Source organism: Mirounga leonina, unplaced genomic scaffold, assembly GCF_011800145.1.
Source record: "Mirounga leonina isolate KUSES-001 unplaced genomic scaffold, KU_Mleo_1.0 Mir_151, whole genome shotgun sequence".
Lineage (NCBI taxonomy): Eukaryota > Metazoa > Chordata > Mammalia > Carnivora > Phocidae > Mirounga > Mirounga leonina.
Window position 1 is genome coordinate 56,625,704 of NW_023270377.1, and position 13,525 is coordinate 56,639,228.

A 13,525-nucleotide genomic window follows, 5' to 3' on the forward strand; every position below is an offset into this window, starting at 1 on the left:
TCATCCTGACCTTTGAGCCTTCCACTTTAAAACAGAACGCGAAGAATTAAGACTATAAAGAGAGAGAACTGTGGTAGGTTGAACAATGGGCTCCCTAAAGAAGTCCACTTGCTAATCCCTGGAACCTGTGAATATGTTACCTTTAATGGCAAAAGGGACTGTGTGATTAAAGTTAAGGGTTTGAGATGGGGAGATTACCTTCGATTATTGGGGTGGACCCAGTATAATCACAGTCACGGGGGTCCCTACAAGAAAGAGGCAGAGTCTGAAAAAAAAAAAAAAAAGGGACAGAAGCAGGGGTCAGAAAAGGGAGGAGATGCTATACCACTGGCTTTGGAGAGGGAGGAAGGGGCCAGGAGCCGAGGAAGGCGGGCAGCCTCTAGAAGCTGGAAAAGGGGGAAGAGGAACACATCCTCCCCTGGTGCCTCCAGAAGGGGCACGGGCCTGCTAGCACCTTGATGGCCACCTAGGGAAACTGATTTTGGACTTCTGTGCCCCAGAACTAGGGCATCAACTCCTAATGTTGTAAGCCACTGAGTTTGTGGTCATTTGTCCCCGCACCGCTAGGGAACTAAGCGCACTAGCCACTAGCCACTCAGCATCCTACTTCCAAAGGCAGAGGGCAGGCTAGCTGCCTACCAGAGAGGAGATGTGTTTATCTGCTGTTGATCCTAAGACAGCTTGCTTCGTTCTGCCGTCTTGTTTCAAAATCCACCAAGGCAGAAGAGAGCTCGTCAGGAATTTTTCAGGGAGCGTTTCCCACAAGCCTCAGTTTTGTATCTCCCCACCCCCTCTACTTTTTGTTGTTAAACATCATGTGAAGTGTTGGGTGGTGTTCCAGTCACCAGGCTGGCAGAGTTACTGTCGGAAGCAGACGGAATCCAGCTAGTAAGAGGCAAGCTGTCCCTTCCGCCCCGCAAGCTCTAGGCCAGCTGCTAAGCTCGCTGCCACCAAAAGGGGCCACGGAGGGCCAGTCAGTGCGGACGCGGCCTTTGTGACACCAGCCACCAGATTCCGGAGCAGGCATGACACATCCTCTTCATCTACCAACGTCTCCCTCCCTCGAAACTGCTTGAAAGAGTACAAGGAGGGTGCAGGGGGGCATGGAACTACAGCTCGGGAGTGGGGCTCTGACCAAAATATTTATGAGCACAACAGGTAGTTTTTAACAGCAAAGTTCAGAGGAGCCTCATTCAGACAAAATAGTTTCCCCAAACTATTTGTCCTTTCTCTACGAAATGTAAGTTTGTAAGTTAAAATAACCTATTGTTATATAATCATGGAGACTGCCAAACACCCCTCCCATCAAAAAGACCATTATTCCACCAGCATTCCGGAGTTGTTTTCAGGTTAGCCTTGCCAGAATAGTCTAAGAATTAAGCCAGATAATAATTGTAAATCACACATCCATTTGGTATTGGCCATTCAAGTGACTCTTTTTCCAGTGTGTCATTAGCATTGCTGTTACTTACACACACACACACACACACACACGGGAACGGGAGCAGTTTTTTCCTAATAATAAAAGCATATTCATTGCTTAAAGTATACAAGGTCTTAGCTTTTTTAGGTTGAAGAGAAGGAGTGGAAGTAATATTTTAATTACTGCTTTGATTGTACCTAAAAAGTTATGTTTGTCCTTTTTTTGGTTAAAGATCATATTTATTCATTTATCTGAGAGAGCGAGCGAGCATGGGGGGTGGTGCAGAGGGGGAAGGAGAGGGAGGGAGAATCTCGAGCAGACTCGGTGCTGAGCACAGAGCCCCACACAGGGCTTAGTCTCACTACCCTGAGATCATGACCTGAGCCGAACCCAAGAGCCACATGCTTAACCAACCGAGCCACCCAGGTGTCCTTATAAATTACCAGTGAAAAATTGATTAGACTTGCTTAGAAGTTTCATGTAGCAGTATTTTCATAAATATCCCAAAGAACAAGTTACTCTTTTTAATTTTGCTTATGAAAGTAATGACTTCTGATACATATTAGAATTGGGCTATTCCCACTTTTCCTGGATGGGGATTCAGGGAGGGGGGACATCTAAGGTACATGTTTTAGAATAAAACTTTCATTCACAATTATTTAAAATATGAACACTCATGGGGCACCTGGCTGGCGTGGTTGGTAGAGCATGTGACTCTTGATCTCGGGGTTGTGAGTCCAAGCCCCACGTTGGGTATAGAGAGTACTTAAAAAAAAATCTTTTAGGGCGCCTGGGTGGCTCAGTTGGTTAAGCGACTGCCTTCGGCTCAGGTCATGATCCTGGAGTCCCGGGATTGAGTCCCGCATCGGGCTCTCTGCTCGGCAGGGAGTCTGCTTCTCCCTCTGACCCTCTCCCTCTCATGCTCTCTCTCTCTCATTCTCTCAAATAAATAAATAAAATCTTTTTTAAAAAAAATCTTTTAAAAAAATAAATAAAATATGAACACTCAAAGAATAAGCAATTATCTTTTCTTTCAAAACACACATTAACATTACCCCTTAAGGGCGCCTGGGTGGCTCAGTTGGTTAAGCGACTGCCTTCAGCTCAGGTCATGATCCTGGAGTCCCGGGATCGAGTCCCATATCGGGCTCCCTGCTTGGCGGGGAGTCTGCTTCTCCCTCTGACCTCCCCCCGCCCCCATGCTCTCTCTCTTTCTAATAAATAAATAAATAAATCTTAAAAAAAAAAAATTACCCCTTAAAGGCTTAATCAATAAAATGTAAATAATACCACCTTTTTTCCAAAAGATAGATTTTTGGGCTTTCTAGATATGAAACATGTTTTTTAGGGAAATCAAGCCCCAGGAAATCTGAAATCTGAGAGTAGCTTAAAGTCAGTAGTTTAAGTAATAGAAACATTAATAAAGGACAGAATAAAATGCGATTTGAGCTTTTTCATGTTTCCTTTCATACGGTTTAGTCCATGCTTATTAACTTGAAGGATTAGGAGGGGGAAATGTGGTTCAATTGTAGCATAAAAATAACCTACTAAACCAAGAGATGCAACAAATGAAATGATCTTCTGTGGACTTTTGTTGTTGTTTATAGTATAGAGCTTCCTTGGGAGAAATGGAACGATAGAGGAGTTATATGATGATAATAAATAAGTATGAAAACCAAATAAAGTCTTAATGGCAAGCTGAAATATTGATGTATGGCTAGTCCCTGCAGGAGCGATTTTCAGAGTGAGCTCAGAGCTGGTATATTGCACCGTGAACTTAAGGGTATAAAGATGCTTTATTTTTATGACTTTGCCCTATCCTTTGTCTGAAGGACTTCATATCCAATGCTGCCAAAAATTTATTTCTAAAATTGAGCAGAATATGTTGTCCCATAGTTCAATCTTATTCAAATGGAAGAATATCAGTTTAGAAAACATTTCCATCTTCCTTAATTCCTAAATCTGAGCTCAGTCATCACTTTACCCACTTTTCACTGAGTCACAAATAATCCTAGGAGCCTAATATTTAAAGTGGTAGGTAACTGCAATTATTGAAAGTAAAAAAGTTAGTATTAATATCAGACCACTAGTGCCATTCACAGGTTTTGATTATGTGTCAAAATTTTACTGGTTTGCTTTGTAGTGGTTTTCCATATGGAATTTATACATAGGGAAAGAATATGACAAAAACAAGAATATAATGGGTAGCTTCTATCACTGCTTTTTAAAGGTCCTTGCCAATGATTTCACTCATATGTGGAATTTAGGAAATAAACGAGCCAAGGGGAAGAAAAGAGAGAGACAAACCAAGAAACAGATTGTTACCAATAGAGAACAAACTGATGGTCACCAGAGGGGAGTTTGGTGGGCGGATGGGTGAAGTAGGTGATGGGGATAAGGGAGGACACTTGTGATGAGCACAGGGTCACGTATGGAAGTGTTGAATCACTACATTGTACATATGAAACTCATACTGTATGTTAACTGGAATTAAAATAAAAACAAAAAAATAAAAGTACACAGATATAAAAAAAGTCCTTGCCAAATCATATATATATAAAACAGTAAAATATAGCAATGTCTTTTAAACTCAAGAATATACAACAAATAATGGGTACAATAAACATTACTGAATAAGAGGCTGAAACTAGCAAATTCATCTTCAGGGCTGAAAACCATAACTCAGAGTATGTGATATACTGCTAGTGAAGAGTGGCATGCATCACTTGGTGGGAAGAGCACAAGCTGGGAATCTGGAGGCCAAGGCTACATCACAGTTCTAGCACTTTCTGGCTGAGTAATCTGAACAAGTCATTTAGCCTCTTGGAGCTTTATTGCCTCTGTCTGTAAGGTAAAGGCACTGGGATAGGCTGTCACCAACAGCCCTTTCCAACTGGATCTGTCACTTCTTTGTATACACTTAAAGTATGAGACACGTTAATTTGAAATTATGAAGCTTTGCTTTTATACATTTAAAATACTGTGTAGGAGTTCTTCTGGTTCTGGATGAGATGAATAAATAGGTTTCATTTTATTCTTCACAATATTAGTAACAAAAGACCCTGTACAAAATCTATACGTCAACTATGAGAAGACTCTGAAAATGGAGAAAAGCAGGCAGGCCAACCCAAGGAACCCAGCAGCAAGTTGCCTGGTGGTTGGGGGTTGGCTTTTTTCCTCCCTCCCATGTACCCCCAGCCTGGGCACGGGAGAAGCCCACAACCCATCAGTGCCAACAAGCACAGACAAAAACATAATCCACAGAAAAGCCTGCTCTTCCTAGCCAAAGCCCTGGGAAAATGTAGCCCAGCCAGCCAAACCGTTCCATCCTTCCTGCTGTCCTCCAGGTGAGCGTCACGAACAAGGCACAATGCTGCCGCCGCCGCCACAGTCTATGGGCAGAACCCGGTTTCGCCCCACCCTGTAGTCCCCAGGGTGCGCCTCTGCCCTGGGAGTGAGCGGAGCCCTGTCATTCCGCACTGTCTCACAGGAAGAAAGTGGTATCCCTCCTGGCTGAGCCTGTGGGTGGCACCTGGACTTCCATCCCTACCACGTAATAGAAAAAGCACCCTCTCAGCCCAAGTCTGGGTGGAGCCCTGTCTTCCTGCTGACCTGCAGTAATGGGGCCGTTGAGACCAGGAGCATTAACTTGTCTTTCACTTGTACCCTATAGTACCATGCGGCTCGGCATTCCTTCTCAACCGGGTTTCTGGGCAAACCCTGGCTTCCATCCTCACCCTGCAGTAACTAGGAGGTGGTCCTCTCCTTCTCCAGGATGTGGGGTACAGGGCGCCTGGGTGGCTCAGTTGATTAAGCGTCGGCCTTCGGCTCATGGTCCCAGGGTCCTGGGATCGAGCCCCGCATCGGGCTCCCTGCTCCGCGGGAAGCCTGCTTCTCCCTCTCCCGCTCCCCATGCTTGTGTTCCCTCTCTCGCTCTCTCTCTGTTGAAAAATATCTTAAAAAAAAAAAAAAAAAGTGGGGTACAGTCCTGCCATTTGGGTAACATACAAGTAGGGTGGGCAGAAGAGCACTGCAGTAGCACTACAAAGGCTTTGTAAACTAGGTTGATATGTAAACTAGGTTGATATCACCATGGCCTACAGAGGTGAACTAGGACGTGCATTCTAAATCTCAACAGGTTAACTGCCGGCTAAAAGGGAAATTTTCAATAGGAGCCAGAGTCTTCTTGTAACACTCAAAAATATCCACGATTCAATTCAAAATTATACTTCATACTGAGAAGCAGGAAAATCTCAACTCAGACGAGAAAAGACGATCAACAGGTGCCGATACTGACATGACCTAGATGCTAGAATTCTCAGACAAGGAAAGCAGCTACCATAATACTGCTCCAGCAAGCAATTATAAACACTCTTGAGACAAATGAAAAATAGGAATTAGAAAATGAAGATAAAAATAAGCAGAGGGTGCCTGGGTGGCTCAGTTGGTTAGGCGACTGCCTTCGGCTCAGGTCGTGATCCTGGAGTCCCTGGATCAAGTCCCACATCGGGCTCCCTGCTCGGCGGGGAGTCTGCTTCTCCCTCTGACCCTCCCCCCTCTCATGTACTCGCTCTCTCTCATTCTCTCTCTCTCAAATAAATAAATAAAATCTTTAAAAAAAAATAAGCAGAAATTTTAGAACTGAAAATTTTATTAACAATAAAGTCACCAGACCGATGGGCTCAATAGCAGAATGGAGGTGACAAAGGAAGGAATTGGTGAACCTGAAGATAGATCAATAGACATTATCCAACTCAAACAAGAGAAAGAAAGTAAATTTTGAAAAGTGACCTGAGCCTCAGAGACCTGTAGCAGAATAGCCAAAGATTTAACATTTGTGTTGTTGGACCCCCAGAAAAGGATAGAGGCCGAAAAAATATTTGAAAAACAAGTGGCTGAAAACTCCCTAGATTTGGTAAAAGCCAAGAAAAATGAAGTACCTATTTGGAGACACTTTTATGTAAATGAAATGTATTAGAACAGTAAAGATGAGGAAGCAGCTATAGCCCCAGTCATCAAGGTCCTGTCACATTCACATGTGACAAACAACTGGCTCAGAGTTCCACCTAGCTTCTGCCCGTAAGCTGATTAGGACAATACCATGTAATGGACCCTGGGGTGCTGCATAGAAAAGGCCTCTCAAAAGTTTCTTTTGGGGCCCCTGGGTGGCTCAGGTGGTTAAGCAGCTGCCTTCGGCTCAGGTCATGATCCCAGGGTCCTGGGATCGAGCCCCGCATCGGGCTCCCTGCTCGGCGGGGAGCCTGCTTCTCCCTCTCCCTCTGCCTACTTGTTCTCTCTCTGTCAAATAAATAAATAAAGTCTTAAAAAAAAAAAAAAGTTTCTTCTTGATAATGACAACAGCATAGTCCTGGTAAACACTTCTAACCTACTACACATAAGAAATTGCATATATTAATATTAAAGCCTCACATGAACATAATGGATAGATAATAAATACTATTATTATTCCTATTTTACATAACTGAGGCACAGGAAAGGTAACTCACTCGAAATCGCACAGCTAATAGATGATAGAGCTAATTCAAAGTTACAGAAGTTTTGGAAACGTTAAAATGTTCAGGGGAAACAAGGTCTTTTACGTGGACATTTTGCCATTGATATGCCTTATGATTGAATCAGAAATTTTATCTGTAGCTAATAGACATATAAAGAGGAATTGGGGGTCTGGGTGATGTAGTCATTTGGACATTGTCTAAGTATACAGAATGCTGTTGGGCCATTTCCTCCCATAGTATAGATCAAGCTCTGTGCTCTGGAAGCCCATTTCTGTATTCAAGGAAGCAACTGCTATTCTTTAGTGATGATAATGTTGGGCATTGTTGGCACTGGCCATGCCATCTCCAGTGCTGTTCTCCTACACACATGTGTGCAAAGACTCACTGCCCTCGACACCTAGCTTGTCTGCACATGGGAGGTGCTCGCTACATAGGAATTCCTCCCTTTGAGTCACACAGGCCTTACGTACTCATTGCAAGTTGGCAGTGTCTACATGGTTAATGAAAGAATGATTCCATTTATAAATTTTGGCCAATGTTCCTTATCTCTGTTTATTGTTACTGCTGTATAGAACTAGACCGCAGCTTTACCAAGTCATTATTACAATGATAATCACCAACATTTGCTGAAAGAGCAAGCAAAACTAAAGCTTGCCCAGTGACCACAAGCAGTGGTCATGGATTTGTAGGATTTTCAAATTGTTTCGTTAAGGCTTGGATATAATTGAATCAGATTTACAAGGGGTCAACATCAAGTTCTTATGAAAAACATCAAATGGGTTATGTTTTTAAAAACATAAAGATGACATTTATTTTAGTTAAATTATTCAGCGATGGTTTAACACTCTTCACTCTAATTTAGCAAAATATTTGAATTCCTCTCGGTCCCTTCTAAAATTCCGTTGCTCTCTTCTTGTTGAAAATCAAGTATCTCCTAACATTAACTTGAAGATGTTTGAGTTCTAGCATCTGAGAAGTTGTAAAATTATAAAGCGAAGGACACACTTCAGGAGAGGCAACAACATGGTATATGTATTAAAATCGTGAACCATAGAAACATCTATAACCCTTGAATCTCAGCTCCACTACACACTCATTGCATGACCTCAGGTAAATTACCTAACACTTATGTGCTTGGTTTCATCAGATTTATAAAATAAGAAAAATAGTACCTATTTCATAGAGTTTTGTGAGCTTAATGGAAGTAATGTAAAGCACTTGGACTAGTGCTTGGCATCAGTAAGCTGGTGCTAATAGTAAATAACAACCACGGTTATTTTTAGCCACTAAATTTATTATTTTGTATATATCTCAAGGCTTATGAATAGATAGGAATATGAGCAACATGATTTTAAGAGGGCCCTGAGATACTCTTACTTTTGGAGATCTGATTCCTCTTCATATCCAATATATTAAAATACAATTATATATCCCACATCAAATATAATTTTTATGTCACTTTAAGGAAATGGACAATTTTAAGTTGCCTATTTGGCATATTACATTTTGTAGACATTTAAACACTTATTAATTTTGTTTTATTTGGGTTGAATCTCTCCTGAGATCATACAGCAAGTGATGAAGCATGAGCTAGAATTCTCATCTGCTGACTTAAAACCAAAATTTTCCAAGAGAAAAGATGGGAAGAATGTTTTTACACTCTGCAGAAACTACTGGAAGCTAGTCCCCTTTTAAACCTAACTCAAGCTGGAGGGAGTGTCTTTTGCTAAAATAAACACTCCAGAATGCTCAAAACTCTGAAAACATTGATGAATTTTTCCTTTCTATATTTTTTTTAGATTGTGGTTTGAATGTTCATAAGCAGTGTTCCAAGATGGTCCCAAATGACTGTAAGCCAGACTTGAAACATGTCAAGAAGGTATACAGCTGTGACCTCACAACACTCGTGAAAGCCCATATCACTAAGCGACCAATGGTGGTGGACATGTGCATCAGGGAAATTGAATCTAGAGGTGAGGCGTTTCCAGTGTGGTTCAGCAGTTATAATGCACCAGGAATGCAAGTTCTAATTCCCTTCTGGGTGCTTCACTGCATAATCCAGTTGTCTTCTGTAAGTTTAGGGGGGGATGATTTCAGATGTCAAATCATCTGAAAGTCTGAAATGAGTTAATTTAGCAAATAATGAACCAGCTTGATTTTAAGGTACAGTTAACTAGTTATAGGAAATATGCTTAAATATTTTTATGGATGATGGATCTTCTAGTCTATAGAAGTTGACATGTAGATAGCAATTTGTTTTTCACTTTTTACATTTTTTCTAGGTCCAAGAAGCAAAGGGTTACGTAAATGCTCTGTTAAAACTATCCTAAGCCAAAAAACAGAGCTGCATCCTCATTATTATTTCCCATTTGGGAAACTCTGGTATGGACCTATTAATATGGTTAGCTTAGTCTTCAGTTATGTAAAAGAATTTAAGGTATAATTGGGGTGATGAATTATTTCCCTTAAGACTCAACATATTTGATCTAATTAGACTAAGTGATGAGCCAAATTACAAACACTCAGGTAACAATAGGTCAGAGTTTAAAAACTGAGTGCAATGGTTTTATTTTAGGAGAAAATGTAAAGAGGTTTCTAAACAAGTATATTTAATCATTCTTTCATGCACATTACTTCCCCAGCCTGAAGTATGGGAAGAAGTTAAACTTTGGAGAAAAGGCATAATTCCAAAGAAACGAATTAGCTCCTTTATTTTTACAGGTCTTAATTCTGAAGGACTGTATCGAGTATCAGGATTTAGTGACTTAATTGAAGATGTCAAGATGGCTTTTGACAGAGGTATGTTCTTCAGCATGTTCATTAACTTAGGACAACAATGCTGTCTGCCAGGGAGAATCTAATGACTTAGATTCCCCCACCACAGAATCATTATTGATTTTATTTTAATCAGTGCCATAAAGGAAAATTATAACTGTGGAACATAACCTAGTTTGCTGGGGTTGGGGGGATGCTGGAGATCAAAAGAGGCTTTTCCAGAGAATAGAGGTTGACCAGATAATGGTTGAGTAGCAAAGAAACAGGATATGTAAAGACCTTGGCAAGAGAAGACTGTGCAAAAACGCTGAGGCTGTCCTTGTCAAGGCCCTGAAAAGTGCTGTGGCTTAGAGAGTAAGAAATGAAAGGAGAGTGAACTAAGGTACAATGAATATAATATCTTACTATAGAAAGAACTAGCTGAATGGTAGAAGGGTTCTCAGATCAACCTCCAAATTCGGTTTAACCTATCATATGACTGAACTATAAGGTTGGCAACTTTATTTTCCAAACCAAAAATTGGACGTGTACCCTGTAATGAGACAGGATATTTGAAATTTGGATTCTCATAGAAAAATAACTAATAGATAATGGAAACAGGAACCATGTGGCAGGAGAGAATACCAGTATTCTTTCTTTTGTCCTGAATAAAAATTTTGATAGAGGTGATATTTGCCTTCTTAATTCTTCTACCTTCCTTTTGTGCTCTCCCATCCTCTTCTCCAGGTCTTCGGGCCCCTAGGACCTGCACACTTGCCTAAGGTCCCCCAGTGAAGCATTCTTCATTGCCTTTTCCTCCCAGAAAGTGGTCTAGCCCAATTTGTACTGCCACTGCCCGGGATTTCAACCCAAGTAGGAAAGACAGATACCGGTGATCTAACTCACACTTGGATGCGAATGTCTGATAGGCCATGGTATTTTGCATTTAAAAGAGGCTTCTTTAAAGAAAAACAGACTTCATTAGAGTAGTTCTAGGGTTACAGTTTCAGGTTAACAGTAGTCTTAGCTTACAAAATTTCACAGGAAATACAGAGATTTCCCATATAAGCTCTCCTCTCATGCCCCCACCCCAAGCCCAGTTTCCTGTTATTAATATCTTGCATTAGTTTAGTTATATTTGTTAGAATTGATGAACCAACATTGATACGTTACTAATAACTAAAGTCAGTAGGTTACATTGAAGTTCACTCTTTATGTTGTACAGTTCTGTGGGTTTGGCAAATGCATAATGTCATATATCCATGTTACAGTGGCACATAGGATTTTTACTACCATAAAAATCATCTGTGCTTTACCTGTTCTTCCTTCCCTTTCTCCCCCTGAGCTCCTGGCAACCACTGTTCTTTCTACTGACTCCATAGTTTTGCCTTTCCCAGAACGTCATATAGTTGGAATCATAGAGAATGTAGCCTTTTTCGGCTGATTGCCTTTACTAAGCAATATGCATTTAAAGTTCTCCCATGCCTTTTCATAGCTTGATAGCTCTTCTCTTGCTGTTGCTCAATAATGTTCCTTTGTCTAGATACATCACAGTTTATTCGCCTATTGAAGGGCATCTCAATTGCTTCCAAATTTTTTGGCAATTATGAATGAAAGTGGCTATAAATATTTGTGAGCACATTTTTGTGTAGACATAAGTAGTTTTCAGCTCTTCTGGGTAAACACCCAGGAGTGTGAGTGCTGGATTATATGGTAAGAGTATGTTCAGCTTTGTAAGAAACCGTCCACCCCGCAAAGTGGCTGTACCATTTTGCGTTCCCAACACTTTACAGCTCTGTGGCTCCACATCGTCTCCCAACATTGGTCATCAGGGTTCTGGATTTTAGCCATTCTAATATCTGTGTAGGGAAGAGGCTGCTTTTTAATCGCTAGAAATCATTCATAAGCCAAACGGAATAAAAGAAATCTAGTATAAGATCAGCTCAGAGTAGGCACTAATTAAATCTTTTGTAGATGAAAATTCAGGTATTTTAACCAGTGACTAAATGCAGGGTAGTAAAGGAAGGCCGGCTTTACTCGAGCCTGAAGGCCCAGCACCTCTAAAATACTCCTCTCTTTTATAACTTCTTCTCTTGGTCCTTCAGCACTCTGAAGTTTTGTTTCATTTCATTCTAGTACTTCTCACTATCTGCCTTCCCCCAGGGCTTACACAACATCCCAACGTCATGGTCATGTGTCGGAGCCTGGGGTGAGTCAGAGGTGGCCTTTTGTAAGTTAGGAGTGCCTTTCTTGTTATTTTTCAAATCCTCTAGGTTTATTTAAAAAAGAAAGAAAAAGCAATCCCACATCATTCCCCTAGGAATTCTCAAGTACTCCTGGAATTTACAAATATTGCTGTTGACCTCTGTCCTCTTGTACTCCCCCCCCTCCTAGTTAAACCTGGAAAAAGAAGTAACTTCAGAATAGAAAAGTAAAAAAAAAAAAAAAAAAAAGGACGATTTTGCTTTCCGCGGAAAATTGATCATTTATATACATCAGCACACCGAATTTGATACTAAAAACTGACGCATTGCCAATCTCTAAAGACTGTATACAAAAATATGTTATGAAAACAGTGCTCTGCATCCAGATACTTATTGTTTTTAACATCCTTCCAAGATGGTGAGAAGGCAGATATTTCCGTGAACATGTACGAAGACATCAACATCATCACCGGCGCGCTGAAACTGTACTTCCGGGATCTCCCGATCCCACTCATCACATACGACGCCTACCCGAAGTTCATCGAGTCGGCCAGTAAGTATGAAGGCGCGCATTCCCAGCAACCTCACAGAATGCCTCCTCGCGGTAATCACTTCCCTGGTTTGTCGGAGTTTCTTGAATGCGTACTAAGTATTTCCCCCTCACCTCTCTCCATGGCTAATACACCCACAAGAGTTTTGAACTCCTCTCCAACGTCAGTTGTTGGTGACTTCTGCCGTCAGAAGCCTCTTTGTAATGGGCTAACCCTCATTTTCCAAAGTAAGGCTTTTCCCAGTGCTCCTCAGATGAGGACCAACACTTCTACAAAATAAAAATGAATAACTAGAAAAATAAAATTGAAAAACAGGACCAAACTATTTTGTTATTAGATTCAGCTAGTCATAAAAGTTGCTCTATCAGATCCCATAAGTTTCCAAATTCTTACTTTCAATTTCTGTCCTTATCCTGTGACAGACCATTAACAGACAGTTTGTGAACTGGCACTGGTCTGTAGATCATACTTTAAGGAGCACTGTTTTAGATCAAGAAGTGGTTTTTTAAGTTCTAGTTGAGATGCAAATGAGAAAAAAAGCAAAGGCTCATATGCCAAATTTTATTTATGGTGCAAAACTCATACCTGTAATTCACACTTCATTTTTTTAAAGAAGGGAATTTTTAACAGATTTTAAGTGTTGGCATTGCCCTTTTTTAGAAAAGATAGGCTATTTCTGTCATTTGCTTTTCTCTCTTAAAAACCATATGTTGTCTTGATCTTTAAATAATAACATCACTTTCTTAGTAACACTGATTTGCTTTTTGACTTGGAAATTTTGTGAAGTACAGACTTGCTTTGTTCTAATTTTTAGTTTCCCCTTCAGTGCTTTTGTTGAGAATTTCTGTGGTTAGTTCCCTAGAGCCCTGATTTCTTGCGGGTCAGCCCAGCTCTCACCTAGAGAACAGCCAGGAGAATTACACTGATTTGTACAAATGTCCATGTTAGGAGCCTGAAAGACTCTAGATCTCTTCCATCGGAATTTAACTCCTCTTATTTTGGGGTGGATTCAGTGCTGATCATGAAAATTGTCTGCGGGAGCTTATGGTTGTTGTTTCGTGGGCCAGACGTTTCCGC

At 40.9% G+C, this 13,525-nt stretch overlaps 1 protein-coding gene across 6 annotated transcripts in view; it reads left to right on the forward strand.

The window, feature by feature from the left end:
- Positions 1-13,525, forward strand: part of CHN1 (chimerin 1) — a 225,180-nt gene that overhangs the window by 203,753 nt on the left and 7,902 nt on the right. For all 6 annotated transcript variants that reach the window (XM_035007713.1, XM_035007715.1, XM_035007716.1 and 3 more), the window contains 3 exons: positions 8,739-8,912; positions 9,661-9,738; positions 12,313-12,450. In XM_035007713.1, coding sequence (XP_034863604.1) covers positions 8,739-8,912; positions 9,661-9,738; positions 12,313-12,450 — 390 coding nt within the window. The remainder of the gene's footprint in view (positions 1-8,738; positions 8,913-9,660; positions 9,739-12,312; positions 12,451-13,525) is intronic.